We start from the raw sequence: 18,975 nt of genomic DNA, 5'->3' as shown, positions 1-18,975 counted from the left end.
TTCAAAGATGTCCACTTTATTGTGGGACTGTATCGGAGCTAAATTTATATTCCAGTATCAAGTTAAAAGTTGCAGAACTTTGTGTGCAGCTGTCATGCGGCTGTGGTTCAGGAGGGAGAGCAGTCTGCCAATCAGAGGGTCTGTGGATCTCTGGATTCCTGAGTCCACCTGATGAAGTTTACCTGGGCAAGACACTGAACCCAGCATCGCCCCGATGCGTTCACTGGTGTCTGTACAGACGGAAAAAAAAGTAGAGTTAGGGCTAAAAACTGGATTGACTTAGAAATGCTATGTGATAAGTGTGTGGTTTTTTTTTGTCATGTGGCTTTGTACTAAATGAGTACTATATAAATTCCCTATACTAGTGCTATATAGTTTCAGGGATTTTACAAAACCCAGTCTATTTACATTTTGCTTACGAATTCATAAAAATAACAGTTTAGCATTCCTCTCTTGCCTCAACTCAAGCAACGGTTCAATGATTATTTTTATAATCTTCATTCCGCTATATTCACACAACTGCTTGAATAATTTAATGTCAGGAGATTAGCGTATTAGGACAGAAGAAGTGTCACGTGACGTGTAAAATGCCCATTTTTGGTCGCAGATAGGGCCTTAAAGGAGAAGTTGTTTTTTTTTAAACCTGGACCTTTTTTCTGGCATAAAATCCGTTCATCTACTCACCGATAACAGTTTGGTGAAAGTCGGCGTCCTTCGAAAGATATTTAGATCACTTGAGATCCGTATATATCCATATAATGGGGGAGAACTTGTTTTTACATTCCGTGGTGCACACTCTGGGTGATTGATTCAAGTGACCCAAGTGACTCGAAAACCCCATTCACTGTAGGGAGTGACTCATACAAACTCGAGTCAGTAAAAGGAATCGAGTATCCCATCACTACAATCGGGGGTTTCAACACAGCGTCTACTGGGGTGACATCATCGATGTGCTGCTGCAGCACAGCTCATTCACCCCGTGCTCTGCGACAGTCGGCTAACTTCACACGGAGTTTGCTGCTGCTAGTTTTGTGCAACATGGCAGGATATTTATCAGATTTTGAAGACGTGGATGACAATTTTGATTGCGATGGAGTGAATAAGCTGTGCTGCAGCGGCGCGCATCGATGAAGTCATCCCACTATGCGCGTGTGTAGAAACCCCCCTTAAGCCCCCCGATAGCCCCGGATAACAACAACACGGCAGCTCTGAGCTAACAGTGCAAAATAGTATTGGTGATATAAAGACAGATAATGCCTTATTCAGAGGCTGTATTGTCTCTGCCCTGTTCTCTCCCGTTATATGGATATACACGGATCTCTAGTGATCTAAATATTGTCCGAAGAACGCAGACTTTCACCAAACTGTTATCGGTGAGTAGAACGGATTTTTTGGCCAGAAATAAGGTCCAGGTTTTAAAAAAAATAAACCTCCCCTTTAAGAGGAAAGACAGTCGTAACAGTACTGGCCTCCAAAGTAGCTGTTGTGCCACAAATCCTGTACATACTAAAAATGTGATTTAAATTGAATTTAAATATTTTTTTTCCGAAAAACGCTTTTCTGTCTCAGCTAAACAACAATAAAGTTGTTAACAATTTTGCACAATGTGGCTAAGAATATTTGACATGACCATAAACAAGTTATTTTCAGTAAAAGGGGGATTTCTGCTTTCATATGCACCCCTCTTACTTTGCAGTTCATTGGGCAAAGGGAGGAAACCATTATTCGAAGCTGATCTCTCTTAAGTAACTGGTGAGGATTGACATAGAAGAGGACTATGAGACATGCACAGATATTGACAACAACGCACACAGGCTCCAACTACAGATATCCTGTCAGGATTTTTATCAGTGGGCTTCAGTAGACCAGTGCTCTCCAACTGTTTGGAGCTTACTGGTGTTACATTAGATAAGATAAATGGCATTAGTAGATCCCTAATATTGATCTCTGGGTCTCTCTAATGTTGGACCAGGTACCATGTCGGAGCTGGTTCAGCAACTCTTCCCACCTTCTCAGTTTAAAGGTACCATCATGTGCCGTCTTCTGCCTGCTTTAAACCAATAATGCCCGTTGTTTTGACTGACATCCATGCTGCTGCTGGCCCCATGTGCGCTGCTCCTGGCCTTATTTTCCATCATGCCTTTTCTTTGCAGTGCTCTTCCAGCTTCCCATAAGGCTTCCTTCAATGAGTACTTTATGATTATGATTGTTTGTTATTATTGTCAGAAAGCTGTATAAATCTTTGAGTTGCCTTTAGATTTGGCATGGATCTCTGAGGTGCATGAAGTGTGTTACTGGTTTCAGAGCCAGGATTGCTCTGCTGTCGAACTTTCTCACCTTGCTTCAAAGAACACCACACAACCACAAGGGATATTTACAGCCCAGGTCCAAAAATTTGGTGTACTGTACTGTGTAAAATATAAATGTTAAGGTAATGTATGATTTAAATGTGATGATTTGCAAATTCCATTTAAAAAAAAACATGTAGAACTACCAACTAACTAATTTATTTAGAATGTGCCACATCATAGTCACGGCAAGTTGCAACAGCTGAGATCATTTTGAGTGTACTCAGTGTTGTTGAGATTTTCCACTGACCCATTTCCCAGCAAAACAGATTTTTGTGAAGTTTTTGTGCTCTGGTTTAGAAGCTGTTCTGCTTGAAGGATTTCTTGCACCTCTGATACTTTTTAAACACGTGTTATGATTAATAACCATGCAAATTCTATTCAGTTAATTTATTTAGCGCCAAATCACAACAAATGTCGTCTCAAGGCATTTCAATAATACAGTCCAATTCAAACTGTTTAGAGTCAAATTCATTGTAATCATAATCCAATCAAATCCAATCAATTAAATTCCAAAATAGTCCAATTCATTCACATAGAGCCAATTCAAAAACAATTACCTGGCTAAGGAAACCAACAGAATGAAACTTGTCTTCAGTCCAATCTCCCGTCCTGAGCGTGCCTGAGGCGACTGTGGAGAGAAACGACTCCCTTTTAACAGGAAGAAACCTCTGGCAGAACCAGAACCAGGAAGGGTGGCCATCCGCCTCGACCAGCTGGGGTTTGAGAAGAGAGAAAAGAGACAGCATTTTGAATCAGCTGGGACATTTTCAGAGAATATGTGGGACAGCCCAATAATAAAGTATGACAGTAGTCCAATCCTGAAGTAACAAATGCATGGAGCAGTTTTTCTGCATCACTCTGAGACAGGATGTTCCTATTTTAACAATATTACGAAGCTGAAAGAAGGCAGTCCTAGAAACCTGTTTTATATGCGAGTCAAATGATAAATTCTGGTCAAAAATAACTCCAAGGTTCCTCACTGTAGTACTAGAAGCCACGAAAATGCCATCTAGAGTAACTATATAGCTAGACAATTTCTCCCTGAAGCGCTCAGGTCCAAAGATAACGACTTCAGTTTGTCTGAATTTAGAAGCAGACAGTTCTGAGTCATCCAGGTCTTTATGTCTTTGAGGCCACATTTACACATAGCCGGGTATTTAGAGAAACAAATATTTCCCCCCCTCCGTTTTCAATAATAACCTTGTGCACACAACATCGTTATATCAAAATACTTGTCATTAACATCAACCCGCATAAATACGCCGTCAAGCGCCATAATAACTATGCCAAACCTATTGGCGGCAGTGTAGAGAAAGGAATAAAGCCATGCAAGCCAATAAAAATCCTCAGAATCGAGGACTTTCCTCATGTGAAGGAGGAGATAACGCGAGCAAATATCACAACAAAACTGAAGGCAATAAGAGGGAAATATAGACAGTCAGTGGATAGGCTACTGGACGCAGGAGCGGCCACGGAAGAGTGGTGCTCCTCTATTTTGAACTGTGCGAGCAGGTTTGGGGTGGCAAATGCAATAAGGCCAAAATCGTTTGCACAAACGTAAAAATTAGTAGAACTTTAACATCATCCATGATAATCCTGATCAGTAGCCAAACAAACTGTAAACATAAGGCGCTCGCATGACGTTAAGCATTTTCTGGCGCATAATGTGACGTTTAAGAACCTAAAACGCCGTTTCTCCCAGTTGACACGGCAACACATAACTGGCGTTATCAGAAATCTCCACTTTGGCCGGAGGTTTTAGAAATAATCGTTTTCTGTGATGAAAACGGGGTTTTGGTGTAAATGAGAGGCCAAACCGCAGGAAAATATCTGCGTCTTCCTATCGTGTAAACGGGGCCTCAGACATGCTTGTAATTTGACCATTGGGTTCATCTGGTTTCATAGATCAGTACAGCTGAGTATTATCAGCATAGCAATGGAAATTTATGCCATGCTGTCTAATAATTTTACCTAATGGAAGCATGTATGAAGTGAAAAGAATTGTTCCAAGCACAGAACCCTGAGGAACCCCATGACTTACTCTGGTGTGTGAGGAAGATTCTTCATTTACAAGAACAAACTTAAAGGATAAGACCGGTTTTTTGACATTGGGCCCTTGATTTCACATTATAACATGATGTTCTACTCACCCCTGCTTATTGTTGGTCATTTGGAGCTGTTCCGAAGATATTCGCGAGGCGTCTGGCTGCTCTCTTGAGATATTCGGCCATGAAACGGTTTCCTATGGGCAAGCTTATACAGGCACAAACTATGCTGTTTATAATTTATTAATTACTGTACACTAGCACTGATAACGTACAGGTGCGTCGCTTACTTAAAAAAATCCGGGTTACTAATTTTGAATTTTAGCCGAATGCATAAATAGGCAGCAGGTCTGTGGGCTGTCTGTGGCAGTAGCACGACGAGGACGTCAGTAACACCCACTTTACGACAAAAAAAAATCAAAATTACAGTAACCCGGATTTTTTTAAGTAAGCGACGCACGTCCACGTTATCAGTGCTAATGTACAGTAATTAATAAATTATAAACAGCATAGTTTGTGCCTGTATAAGCTTGCCCATAGGAAACCGTTTCATGGCCGAATATCTCAAGAGAGCAGCCAGACGCCTCTCGAATATCTTCGGAACAGCTCCAAATGTTCAACAACAAGCAGGGGTGAGTAGAACATCATGTTATAATGTGAAATCAAGGGCCCAATGTCAAAAAACCGGTCTTATCCTTTAAATCTATCAGATAAATATGATTTAAACCAGCCTAATGCAGTTCCTTTAATCCCAATAACATGTTCAAGTCTCTTTAATAAAATACTGTGATCGACCGTATCAAATGCAGCACTGAGATCCAACAGGACAAGCACAGACACAAGTCCGCTATCAGAGGCTAAGAGGAGATCATTGGTAACTTTCACCAGTGCCGTTTCTGTGCTATGATGCACTCTGAATCCTGACTGAAACTCTTCAAACAGATTATTTCTGTGGAAATGATCACAAAGTTGAGCTGCAACAATTTTTTCAAGAACCATAGAAAATAAGAGAGATTGGATATAGGTCTATAATTAGCCAACACTTCTGAATAAAGAGTAGGTTTTTTAAGTAAAAGTTTAATTACAGCAACCTTAAAAGTCTGAGGTACATATCCTGTCAACAAAGACAGATTGATCAAATCCAATATGGAATTGTCAATTAAGGGGAAAACCTCCTTGAACAGTCTGGTTGGGATTGAAATGAAAAGTTGTTGGTTACAAATGGAGCAGCTGACTGAGCTTTTCAAATCCCAACTAATAACCGGAAAATGACCCCAAATTTTAGAGGAGTTGAGGAGGAACTGCCATGGATATTGAGCAGGACCGAGACCAAGAAATAGCTCACAAGGACACAGGTTTAAAAAGTTAAAATTCATAACCTGACGGGTTGTGTGTCTGAGAAGGTGGTCAGCAGCACAGGAGCACCGCAGGGGACTGTACCCTCATCGTTTCACTTCACTCTGTACACCTCAGACTCCCAGTACAACTCAAGCATGGAGAGTGGAATAATTGTCTTAGCTTGAATTGAAACTAAAAAAAAAGGAGATTTTTCAGGATTTTATTAGGATTAGGAATAAGCCAAAAGACTATTGAGGTAGAGGACTACTAATACCTGGGAGTTTACCTGAACACAGAGGCTGTCAGAAAGGACATAGCAGAGGCTGCTTGTTGAGGAAGCTTTGCTCATTCAGTGTTTGGAGCAAGATGTTGGATCTCTTCCATAAGTCTGTGGTGAACAATGCAATCTGATGTCCCCCAGCAGGCTGGGTCTATAACAGCAGAACTATGGGATGTTTCAGGGTCACCTGAGCCATCCCTAACTATAAGCTTTATCAGAAAGGAAATTTTTAAGCCTGATCTTAAAAGTAGAGAGGGTGTCTGCTTCCTGAACCCAAACTGGCAGCTGGTTCCACAGAGAGGGGCCTGATAACTGAGGGCTCTACCTCCCAAACTGGCAGCTGGTTCCACAGAGAGGGGCCTGATAACTGAAGGCTCTGCCTCCCAGACTGGCAGCTGGTTCCACAGAGAGGGGCCTGATAACTGAAGGCTCTGCCTCCCAAACTGGCAGCTGGTTCCACAGAGAGAGGCCTTATAACTGAAGGCTCTGCCTCTGTTTTTTTTATTTACAGTACCTCTGAAGTATAAAACACAACAGCAGAAGAGAATACATGACAATGTTTTTACACAATTCACCAAATGCAATGACCTTTTACACCATGCAATTACATTTGACTAAAGGTTAGGAAACTTTGCAAACCACAACATTTCTTAAAATGCAGCCACAACAAAAATCATTGAAAGAACTCAACATTGTTCAAATGCAGGATCATTTCACAGAACAGAACAAGAACATTTCACCAAAGGCAACTTCAACATTTGACAAAACATAATATTTCACAAAATTTAGCTTTTCACAAAACACAATTTCATTTGACTAAAATAAAAGCTATATCACTATTTACAACTAATTTCACCTTTAACAAAATGTGACATTTCACAAAACATTAGTGCATTTAACAGGAAGAGACATGCCAGAAAAAGCAACTTTTCATTGAAGTTAATAGCATTCCAGATAAAGATGGAGTTCAAGTTTGCATGTCAGGTTAAGGACATGGGGAGGCCTCTAGTGTAAATGAACAGGTGTGCCATGAAATCCTTGACACTTTGATCATTCCATCAATTGAAAGTAGGTTTGATTTTAATGAAGTCATTTTTCAGTATCAAGTTTCCCTTCTGCAAAGCTGATCTGTCAGCTGCCAAATGAACAATGTTGTTTTTAATTAGTGAAGTTTTTTTTATTACTCAGGCTATTGCTGAAGTAAAACTGTTATTTTAAAAAAAGTAACAAAAAAAAAAAGAAAAGTTGAGTCAAGTTTTCTCCACTTTAACTGGCTTCAGGTGGGATTGCCAGCACCTGTTTCTTGCCGCAGCTGAGTTTAAACGAGCATCATATGCTTGTAACAAAACGATTTTCCCACAATTTTGAAAAGGTGCCAATAAATTATGACTGGCCTGGTTTTTGAGATCTGTGTGAAATTATGTGAAATTTGGCGTTTTTCTCTGGTTTTTAATGTGTTGCTCTAATTCACATGAAGGAAATAAACGTGTGTAGGCCTATACCAAAGTATTTCTAGTCTTCTAGTCTTCTGCTTTCCTGTTAATTTGTGAGCTTGGGGGCGGAAACTTGCTAAAATGGACTCAAAATGGTCTCGGCTACAAACTCTTGTAACTCCACACATCACAGTGGCGTTACCAACACAATAAAATCTGTGCTGATGGAGAGTTAAAAGCTTTGTTTGATGTTACTCCATTGTCTTCTTCTACTGCTTCTTCCTCTTCCTTCTTTGTGGCTGTTGTAACTTTTTGATTTCAGTCCTTTGGGCAGCTGGGGACTCACCACCCTGATAACCAATTAAATAGAGGAGAAGCTTGTTGCTTTTTTCAGTTTCATATCTCATCATGTGTTTCACTCTGTCCTGTTTTCTCCTCGGTTAATTTTTTGATTTTTCCCATTCCATTAAAATAGCTTATATTGGTGTAATGGGTTAAATGTATTGATGTAAACCTGCTCAAACATGCAAAATAAGATGACCCCTTGTACGGCTCTTTCTCAAAAAAAAAAAAAAAAAAAAAGGTGTTGGAGAAGACTGCTTAATTTATTCTACTTTCAAGAAAGCCTAAATGTGTGTGTTCAGATGTGATTAAGACACGACCTGCAGCTACATTTCCAGTTTGAAGTCTCATGATTTGCTGTCATACCAGAAGAGTATGGTTTTCACACCTCTTAACATTTTATTTTTAGGTCTTGAAATTGTGATATTCACTCACACCATATCTTCCAGGTCTTGATTAAAAGTTTGTGCAGAACTGTGTAAAACTATGGGTTGTGACTAAAATGCCTAGTTGGATCATATAATCTGATGGGTCACACAGTATTACACATGAAGTGTAGTAGAACGGAAACAAACCAAAGAAAGAAATGTATATATAGAAGTATATACATAAAAACGATCAAATAAATGTGAACAAAACCAAATGATTTTAATTGGCATTTTAGAATAGAAAAATCTTTATTCACCCGCCGTGGGGAAATTCTAACAATGTTATCATTTGTCCTATTTTTTTTAACATTTCTTTATTCTGTTTATTTATTTGCTTTTTTATTCCTTTACAGATGAATGGATTTTTTTAGCAGTCCTATCATTCCATACAAAGTAGCATGCCTCTCATTTTGCTTGGGTATAAGTCTGATGAGTTTGTATTTGTGTTTAACCTCCTGTCTGTAAGTGAAATGTTTCCTGATTATACAGGTGGTAACAGTGGAGCAGTCTGAACACAAGAAACATGTCGTTTAAATGGTAAAATGACTTTGTGTGTCTGAAATACCAAAGTGTGTCCTGACCGACCTCCATTCATTACTGGTGTGGTGTGCCGAAGTTAACACACGTGGGGATTAAAGACTTACTTATAAACTTACTTATTTTGCAATAAAATAACTTTCTTATTCAATAATCAGGCTTAGAAATCAATCTTTGTTTTATCTGAATTAATTGCTGCACGGTTAGGGACTGTGGGCTCACTATGAAGGGGAGCCTGTTATTTTTCATTTGAGTGGTTTATAGAAACTGAAAACTCAGGGAAGGGGAGAAGATTTAGGTTGGGAAGGCCCGATAGGTTCTTTGATCATATTTTTGTATCTCTTTCAGGTATTGCCTGCATTGCCCTGTCCTATGTGGATTCCCATGGCCGGCCACTTCAGGTTGCAGCTCAGGACTGTTTAACACAGCAGAGATCGCAGAACTGCACCACCCCCCTTCACCCCAACCATTTTGACGAGCTAACAACTGTCGTAAAAGTGGAAACCATCAACATCAGCTCAGGTTCAGGTGCGCACAACTTTGACGTAGCCGCACTTAGTTTAAGCTGTGTTGTGACATAGCTGGTTCTGGTGATGTGCTTTGAGGCAGAGAAATGTAAGGCTCAAGGTTAGATGTTAAGTGTTCATTCAATTCAAACGAGTTCTGTAAAACAGCCGAAGAAGAAGCAGTCTGTTTTGAGAAAAACTTACTTCGCTATATATCTCTGACTCGTTCCCATACTGTTAAATGTACTCCATAGTTAAACTTAGGTCTTTCAATGTGTGGACCAAGATGTTGCATATCCTATAGAAGTCTGCGGTGGAGAGTGCACCCTGCTTTGAAGCCATCTGTTTGGGCAGCAGCATCAGAGCCAGAGAAGCACAAACTGATAAAGAAGTGCTGGCTCTATGCTGGGGACAGCTCTGGGGCCCCTTGCACTGATTGTGCAAAGAAAAATGCTGCAAAAGTTAATAAACACATGGACTATACAACCCCCCCCTCTGCTGTACATGGAGTTGAAACAACAGAGCGTGTTCAGTAAGACGCCTCCTCAGCTCTGCTGCAGCACAGAACAGCTGATTGCTGTCAGCAGCAATAACTGGGGCCAGAATACAGATTACAGACTTCAGGTGGTCACAAGGATTTCTAGAGCTGGAAGTGGAAGTGCCATGCAGCTGAATAACACGAGTTACGTGGGGATCGATTGTGTTATAAAGTGAGCATTTTAGAGTAAGGTAAGCTGCATGACTGTTAACCTGGTGCCCACTTTGGGGTAGTATATTCTTGTGGGACTTTGTTTTGGTTTTAACCCAGCTAGTTGGGCCATGTAGGGAGATCCCTCCACTCTGTGGCGGGGGTGCGTAACCCTTGTTATTCTGGGATGTGCTGTCTGTTGCACCGTTTTCCCGATAATGTCTGGTCTGGTCGTTTGTTTCTTTAAAGAAGAAGTCACCACAGGCTGTTTTTCTACTGAGGGGAACTTCGGTAATGCTATGAAATAGGTAGCTCTGGGAATGTGTGTCAACCATGGCAAGTATGATGGTGTTGCCTAGAGAGGCTGTCATTCCAGTCACAAGATCAACAGCATTGTGGGACCGTGGGTTTGTTGGAATGGGAAGAGGTTGGAACTAGGGATGTGCACAGAGTCGACTCTTTGCCATGGCCGGCTTTCACTCAACTGGACATCAAAGTTGAATGCAGATTATGCGGGATGAAGCTTGCTTACCACGTTTCTACCAGCACAATGAGGACTAACTTACTAAATGGTCACATAAATGTTGCGCTTCAGGAGCAAAAGACCAGACGGAAAGCCAACCAAAAATGACTCATTTAGTTGTAGCTAAAGGCTTGTGTGACAGCAGGTTAAACTCTGAGAGGGTTGATGGGGCCGTAACAACAGGAGCTGAGGATACTTCCAGATAAGTAACCAGTGAAAGAGGACAGAGAAAAAAAGTGGAAAAATAGGCAACAGGTGAAGGGCAGCTCAAAGTTGCATTGCTCTCAGTCATTGTTCTCATTACTGCTGCTGAGACTAATACAAGTCTGTGAGCAAACCTACTTGATCTCTGGCTCTTGTGACTCTGCCCAGAATACGAGCCCTCACTCTTTGTGCGTTGACATGCTGGAACCACCTAAGCCTCGGGCCTTGGTACTGTGTTGTTCTGTTTCAGAATAGAAACGTTGTTTTCATGCTTAGGAAATCAAACAGTGTTCTTGGCAGGCGTCAAAATCGATTTTTAAACAGCGTTTTCTCTTTACTGTTTATTATTATCCTTTTTATTATGATCATTATTCATATATTTTTTCAATTTTTTTTTTTAAATAAAAAAACCTATTTTGTCTACTTTCTATCGAACAGTCCCACAGCTATATGTGCGCTTTGACATCTGGGAACAGGGCAACGTCAGCCCCTTACAACTGAGTGATAAACTTCAGGGAGCACTGCGCCATGCACTCTGTGATGTCATCATGGAGCTGCGGGTCCTGCCAAATCCTCTTTGTCTCGGAGTTCCAGCCCCCAAATTTCAGAATGAAGAGACTAAAGGTGAGATCATCACTGAATGGTTAGTTATCATTTCACTGTAATGGAAGTGCTGTGTACTGTCGTTTGCAACCAAGGTGCATTTAAGAAACAACACCTGTTTCAGTCCCCCACCGCAGATTTAAATAGACTTCTTTCAGAGAAGTTTTTCCTCTTTTCACCCCAATTTTCCAAATCTGGGAAGAAATGTTTTTCAGTTTTCCTAAGAATAGGATGTATTGCCCTTAGAGACTGCCAGGTTCAGTTCTGGGCTCAATGTGGGGCTGCGCCGCACCAGCCAGATTTCCATATGTTCAGTCCATTCTGCCCGTTTTAAACAGAGGAGCTGAGATGAAAGCTACCAGTGGTCAGGCCTGAATTATTATTGGTTTTCCCTACTGAAAATAAGGCAGTGGCAGAGTAGCTCACCACATTGATTATGTGAAGTGTTTGGTAATGGCGAATGTCCACAAACTTTGATTTAACTCTGTGTTATTGTGAAAGTGTCTGCAGGACAGCTGATATCTTTGCCAGAGGTAAAGGAGGTGAAGGACAGCCCCCGGCAGCGCAGCGGCTCGCGGGTCTTTAAGAGCAGCCCTTCTCCCATCACTTTAATCCCAGCTGCAGGTGCCACCCCTGTGACGGGGCCCAGCACACCCGAATCCACCACACCCACCAGCAAAAGCACGCGCCGGAGCTTCTGGGACATTCTGGTTCGTCATTTAGTTCATTCTGAGCTAAATGCCAAAGCGTATGCTGTGGACAGAGATCATGGTGGTTTTTTTCCCCTTCTTTTCTCAGAGTAAACCAGACTCAGGAGAGATCGGGAGCCCCAAGACGACTGATGACATTGTGCAGGAGAAGGGAGAGGAGGGTCGAGTAGCACGGCGAAGACACAAGACGGAGAATGTCAAGCAGCAGTGGAGCCATGAGAAGGCTGTAGCTGTCGAGCTGGAGCAGGTCCAGAGGTGGGCTGTTACTATAAGGCTGCAGTCTATGGCAAGCAGGTAGTATCGCTTCTACAGAAGGAGAGGCGAGCGCTTTGAGAAGTGTCATTTCTGTATGAACTGCTGCAAAATGGATCACTACTTTTAAAGTACTTTTCCAGGCTCACTGGATCTTCTTTCTAAAGATCTACTGAAAATGATGTGTTGGTGTTTTTGACTGAGGCAGGATTTTGTAAGATGTTGGAACTAACATCATGGGAAAAAAAACATCGTGTTGAATCATGTTACACTCTGACTTATCAAAATCAAATTTGTTTGAGTTTACGATATGATGGTGATCTATGTCCACACTTTTCCTGGCACAGAAAACCTGTGAAAGTAGCCTCTAATGCAGTGTGGCGATATGGTGTGTGTTCAGGAGGCAGGCGTCTCAGTTAGAGGAGGGAGACGCGGGCACTTTGCATCCTGTCTACCAGGATATCTGCCAGCCGTGGATTATTTTCATGGCTAAACTTGGTAAGCTTCTACCTTCTGTCCGCACTGACTCTGAAAACGTGTTTCCAAAGGACGGACAAAACCAGGTCTGTTCTATGAGCTGACATACCTCCCTGTATCTCTTGTTTGTAACCTTCTGACGGGCTGCCGTTGAACAGGCTGCCCCTCCATTCAGCAGTGCATGGCTGAAGTTGCATCCCACTTCCTGCTGCCTTCCATCTTGGTAGAGATTGTCAGTTTGGTCAGTTCGCTGGCCAGTGATACAACAGTCAAGGCATTTGAAAAGACGAGGTGAGTTTTTGTGCTGGTTATACAATCAAATCATCATTTATCAGTCATCACTTTTCAGTGTAAACCTCCTTTTGACAACCAGAACGGTACCGCAGACATGTTACTGTGATATTTCTTTTTAATGATCATAGACTTAGGCCCTTTTAGCCTTAGCTGCATTGTTGATGATCACTGCTAGTTTAAATAGGATTTAACAAATAGTTAATCTTCTTTCATCTCCTACTTTCAATATAATATATCTGTCACTCTCAGCTCGTGACTGAAATATCTTTTAACCTAGAACTGAATTTTAATTGTGTCTTAACAGTTTCAAATTAAATTGAATCTCTCTCATTTCTTATGGTAGAAGCCTACTAGAGGCACAACATGTTAGTATAGTATAGGATTGCATACTATTAAAAAGTTTAGTATGTAAACTTTCACTTCTTTAAATGCACATTTTGAAGCACTTTGTTTACAGGCTTGTATTTTTTTTTTTTTTTACAAATTTCCCAAATGATTTAATCCAAGACAGCAAAATTAGGGCTGGGCAACGATTAAAATGTTTAATCTAATTAATCACATGATTTCCCTGATTAATCACGATTAATCACATTTGTACGCAGAATCCAAAAATGAATTCAAAGGTAGTGTATAGCCTTTAGCATTTAGTTTTATTTTAAATGTGCTGCCATATGAATGAAAGTGCCATAACATTTGCTGTGCAAACACACTTTTAACATCAGCATCGCTATGTAGAAGCCTCGCTCCACTGTCTGCTTCCTTAAATGACTTGCTACTATCAGTTGTGTGTTTTGCCTTTAAGTGATATTTTAGACTGGAACTACTACGGTGAGAAGACAATTCAACTTGGCAGAGTTTACAGATGACTTTGGTTCTGTCGACTCCGCCGTCTGGAAGAACTTTAAAATGAAAATGGCCGAGTAAAAGTTCTGTACCCTTCTCCATGTTTGGTGGATCCGCCGATTACAGACTTCTACACAGACTCATCCAGCACTTCTTAGTCTTAACGGGTTTACAGCATAAGCCTGCTTTTTCTCTTTCAAGCCAACATAAAGAAGAACTAAACTTAAGCCAGTGAGGGATCCAACATGAAGGATGAGGTAGATTAACTCTGCTGGGCTATCTGTAGGATGTGCTGTCTGAAGGAAACAACAACTTCATTGCTGGTCATAAAAGAGTCAAAGTGAAAACAAACCTGTTCTCCAGGGTTTCTTCATCCCCATGTCTTAGATATGAGCCACCATTTTTCTGTTCGGACTGTTTCACACACACCTCAGAAATGATTCTCTCTGTCTCTTAAACCCTTTGTAGCCGCCCTCCCTCTGGAGATGTATTTGTACCTTTCCCACTCGTCCAGAACCTCAGCCAGCCTGCAGATGCTACAAGAAGCTTCATTCTCATTGGCCGCAATTTCCATCAGTGGCACTGTAGCACAGAGCAAGGTAACCGCTTGTCCCAGCCAGTCACAACTGTTGCCTAAATGCTCAGCAATCAGTATTATCTCCAGTTGTCAGTGACATTTTCTTTGCAGTACAGAGTTATGGCTGTTAACTTCCTTTGTTTGTTTGCATGATGGATGACAAAATGTTACATTATAACCTCAGAGACCAGATATTCAGGTGTTTCGCAATAGTTATAGTCATAGTAGTTATATATAGTTATATAGTCGAAGGCTGCTGCAAATTCATTTAAACTTTTTCATATTATTTTGAGTGACTGACAAATCATCAAATTCCTTTTTTTTTTTTTTCTTTTTTTTTTTTAACTCTACTTCAATTCTTGGCATCATTGCAATTTTGGAATTTAAGGGTGGATTTGTGTCAGATCTCATCTACCAAATAAACCCAACAGAGCATGTGAACCAGTGACATTGATCAACTGTTGCACTGTAAAGTGGTGTTACAGAAAACAACCAGCTGGAGGAATCATAGACGATAAAGGAAGTGCAGCTCAGATGAAACTGCACTTGGATGGGTGGGTCTGTTACTGTAGGTGGGCTTTCTTAGTGGTCATCGAAGAAAGACACATGATGCAGAATTAGAGGCTGCCACCAGTGATGTCCCTTTCTACTCTGACTTCCTGGAAATATATTCTGAGATCTTGTTGAAGTTAAAGACAAAACTTCTGGAATTTAAAAAATAATAATAATAATTTGGGTTTAACAGCTTCCAAATGAATCAAATCAGTCTGGATTGCCTAATCCACGGGATTCCTCCGGCACCCTGAACGTTGCCTACTGTACCTCACTGCTCAACTATTGAAAATAGTCTATGGTGATGGTGATGTGTTATCTCTTCTCAAGTCATAACTGTTCAAAATGAAATGGAGCCTTTGGATTTGAATGTGATATTGACAGTGAATAAAGCAAAATAGAATTATGGTAAAAGCAATTCATTAAAGTTATTTAATTCAATGCAGTGGAAATTCAAAGGGAGGACAAAAGAGGACATAATTGTGACCAAAAGCTTTGCAGTGGAGCTGATACAGATAGTTAGTTGTCTTCTTTAAAGTTCTCTCTGCAGCATGTTGCTAACACTTTCAACCTCATGTGGAGTTCATGTAAAAAGAACCAAGCTTGAGGTTTTTATGTTATATCTTTCAACATGCTCTCCTTGCCGCTGCTCTTTTATGCCGTTTCTCTGTCCATGCAAGCCATCTAACATATTTGTGTTATTTTGCAAGCATTTGCTTACATCAGTTTGTGTCACGCTGTGTTTCACTGTCCATGCTGCCTTGCTGTTTGTGCCACCTCTGTTTGCCTACAGAAGACAGTTCAGATGAGGAAAACACGCCAGTGCTAAATAGGTTCACACGTAAGTTTGCCTCTGAGCTTAACAACACTGATGCTGATGGGACGTTTCTAATTGCTATTTTAAAGAAAGCTACTTCTTAATATTTGTCTTTTCTTTAATAAATGCACGTATTAACAAACAAACCTGTTCTGGAAGTGAAAAACTCGCGTCATCAACGTATTCTTTTCGAGTAAAACAACCAACCCCCTAAAACCTTTAGAGATACTTTGATTAAGTTGACCTCACAGCTCTAAAAGATCTACCGAGCAGCAGTAAAAGTCAAAATGAAAATGAATTGTGTCAAAAATGCTGATCTCAAAGTAATGGTCCTGTGCTGTCTGATATAAGCTGTTTTTACACGTAAACGCTGGACCTTTGCTGTTTGCACATGTGCTTCACAGTGGGAGACTCTCTGCTTGAAAGGGGGTTCAGGGGGGCAGGGTGGGGGCACAGAGAAGGCAGGATGTGTTGCAGAAAGGACACTGAAAATCACTGTTTTCTTTACATGTTGAAATTGGTTGTTGCATTGATATTTGTAATGCATGTATCTTAAGGAATACAAAATAGTGAGGAGCGAATGCAAAGCAACAGGGTGAGGGTACAATGCAGCAGCAACTTTCACACTCTCACGCAGGCAATTAATGCTCTGGATGAGTTGATGCTTCCATTATCTCACTTGCTGGCCTTTTAGGGGGTTTTGTTTGGAGGTTGGAGGGAAGTCTCCACGAGAAATCCCCAACAAATACAGCAGACATTTGCATTCACCCATGTCACCACAGAACGTGTCAGAAGCCCGGTGCATGTGTAAAAACGTCTCTACAGTTTGGAAGTTAACAGGAAACTGGATAACTCAACAGTAGAGTTATAGAGCGCCTTCTTAAAATGATGTGCCACAGTGGGACGTCTTTTTTCCATTCATATTGCTTTGACTGAGTTTCTCTTTGCTATGTACAGCTCATAAGGGCTTCCAGCGCTTTGAGGCTCTGGAACAGAGTGATTGGGTCAGCCCTTGCCAGGCAGGGACAGGTGTGGCTCCCCGCCAGAGGTTCATCTTCCTCAGCATCCTGGACAAAAAGGTGATGTTGCTCATTGAAGTTTTTGTGACTATCCCTCAAGCTAACATTGCTAACAAATCAAAAATATCCATTTAGTATTGATGTAAGGAACATGTTTTAGACTCAAAAGTTGAGTCTAAAACTATGTAATAGAAATGAGACCTACTCAACAAGACGCCTCAAACTACTCATTGTCAGCAGTGTTGGGATCTCAGTTTCTCAGCATATATGATTCAAGATTCCTTAATTGTCACAATGCAAAGAATATCGAACTTTCAAAGCAGTCCATGATGATAGATTGAGTGACATTAATGATGCAGTCTGAGCTAAAAATGTAATCAGTTCCAGCCACTGTCTCAGATGAATCTGTCATATTTCTAAGTGAGTAATTGCATTGTCTGATACGCATTATTGAGAATGTCACTGAGTGTTTTTACAAGAAAGAAAAAAAAAAAACAATCTATGTGCACACGAATCCTCAAGAGAAGATACTTGGGACATGCAATCAGGTTTTGCAATTGTAGACCCAGGATGAGCCGTACAGAGAGTATTTTTGGACTGGCAGGACCTCAGTCCACTCTTTTATTGGCCCGCCCCCTTGTTGTGTGCGCACCTCTGTGATGCCGTTGCACAGGAACCTGTCTACAGTATGATACTGTAATTGTGCACATACGAATGGAACTATAATAGTTATCCTTCATTCAGTGCTTTCCCATGAACTCTTTGTGAATTATGTGTATTATTACCACTGTATGTTAACCTAACACTAAAAAAATCAACCTAATCTCTACTGTAAGTGCTAGGACCCGATATTCAGACATTTTACAATCATATATCGTATCCAATTCTTTAGGTGATCCTTTACAGCTATAACTGGTCTGTGGACCTGGGTGCCTCTCTGAATCGTGAGCTGGTGCGCCTTGTGAAGTGGCAGAATGCAAGGGCTCATGTTGTCCACTGCCTGTTCAACCAGAAGATGGGCCTCTTCCATCACTACTGCTTCTCTGATGCACCCATTCACGAAATGGACTCCAAACAGGTAAGAGACCGACACAGTTGCTAAAGTGGTCTGCTGCCATGTCGTGTACCTGTTATTTTCTATTTAATTTCCTATTTTCTTCCATTTTCCAAAGAAGATGCAAGTTCTTATGAATTGCACCTTCACACTCAGCCTCTGGGCTTGTATCCATGAGCAAACACATAGCATGTTCTCAACTTTTGTAGTGCTCTAAGTGCTACATGGCCTACAAACTGATACTGCATTCCATTCACTTTGTTATAAAGGCCACAACATACTGGTAACTATCAAACAGCCATTAACAGTCTAAGCAGCCGATTTGCTATCAGTTGTTTTTGCATTGAAAAAGGACTGTTGGTACATACTAACTAGTTACAGTGATAATTAAGTGCTTAACAAGCTTGGACAAAGTGATCTTTGCATCTAGCCATCTGCATATGTACAAGGCCAATTCCCCAAAAATTTAAACTATATAAAATATAAAAAGAAAAAGGTGATGCATCTTATATAACTGCATGGATTGCCTGCAGTCCAGACCTTTTTCCAATTCAAGACACTTGGTACATTATGAAATGCAAAACATGACATCACAGGTTCATATAGAGACAAACAATTATCCACACTCAACCTCACACACACATTTAGGAGTCACCAGTTAAAGGTGGGGTAGGGGATCTTTTTCTGGAAATTTTTTTTACATATTGCTTGAAATACTCTTCACACCCCCATTGCAACCAATTAATTAAACATTTTGACACAAATATGAAAAGTTTTAGTGGCCTCTAGAACGTACAATCTAGGAAAAACACTGTCCAATCATACTGAACGGACCGTTAACAATGATTGGATTCTGATGCCGTCTATCAAACTGCATTCTGCTCCTCCCTCCCCCTCCTTTCCCCTGTGCGCGTACCCTGCTCCGTGAACGAATTACGCGTCCAGAAGCTTGGCAGGAAGCTAAACTACAGCCAGCTTGGCTAGCACCTAGCATTATTAAACGTATAGTTATCATATACTAAATACTAAATACGGCAACAATCGATGCTTGCTGTCAGAACAGCGCTCGTGCACCTTCGTGCTCGTGCGCGTTCATGTACTC

The 18,975-nt window shown here is 40.9% G+C and overlaps 1 protein-coding gene across 5 annotated transcripts in view; it reads left to right on the top strand.

Annotated features, from left to right (window-relative positions):
* szt2 (SZT2 subunit of KICSTOR complex) overlaps positions 1 to 18,975 on the top strand; it is a 104,001-nt gene that overhangs the window by 57,870 nt on the left and 27,156 nt on the right. For 3 of the 5 annotated variants that reach the window (XM_075485002.1, XM_075485003.1, XM_075485001.1), the window contains exons 51-60: positions 9,103 to 9,282; positions 11,114 to 11,299; positions 11,780 to 11,988; positions 12,077 to 12,243; positions 12,641 to 12,738; positions 12,876 to 13,008; positions 14,323 to 14,453; positions 15,777 to 15,824; positions 16,758 to 16,879; positions 17,712 to 17,897. In XM_075485002.1, coding sequence (XP_075341117.1) covers positions 9,103 to 9,282; positions 11,114 to 11,299; positions 11,780 to 11,988; positions 12,077 to 12,243; positions 12,641 to 12,738; positions 12,876 to 13,008; positions 14,323 to 14,453; positions 15,777 to 15,824; positions 16,758 to 16,879; positions 17,712 to 17,897 — 1,460 coding nt within the window. Of the gene's footprint in view, positions 1 to 1,972; positions 2,024 to 9,102; positions 9,283 to 11,113; positions 11,300 to 11,779; positions 11,989 to 12,076; positions 12,244 to 12,640; positions 12,739 to 12,875; positions 13,009 to 14,322; positions 14,454 to 15,776; positions 15,825 to 16,757; positions 16,880 to 17,711; positions 17,898 to 18,975 lie in introns of all 5 variants that reach the window. The other 2 variants (XM_075484999.1, XM_075485000.1) reach the window with 2 other exon arrangements.

This window comes from Odontesthes bonariensis, chromosome 15 (assembly GCF_027942865.1).
Source record: "Odontesthes bonariensis isolate fOdoBon6 chromosome 15, fOdoBon6.hap1, whole genome shotgun sequence".
In the NCBI taxonomy this organism is placed as follows: Eukaryota; Metazoa; Chordata; class Actinopteri; order Atheriniformes; family Atherinopsidae; genus Odontesthes; species Odontesthes bonariensis.
The sequence above is the reverse complement of the archived record's forward strand: the minus strand, read 5'-3'. Positions and strand labels throughout refer to the sequence as shown.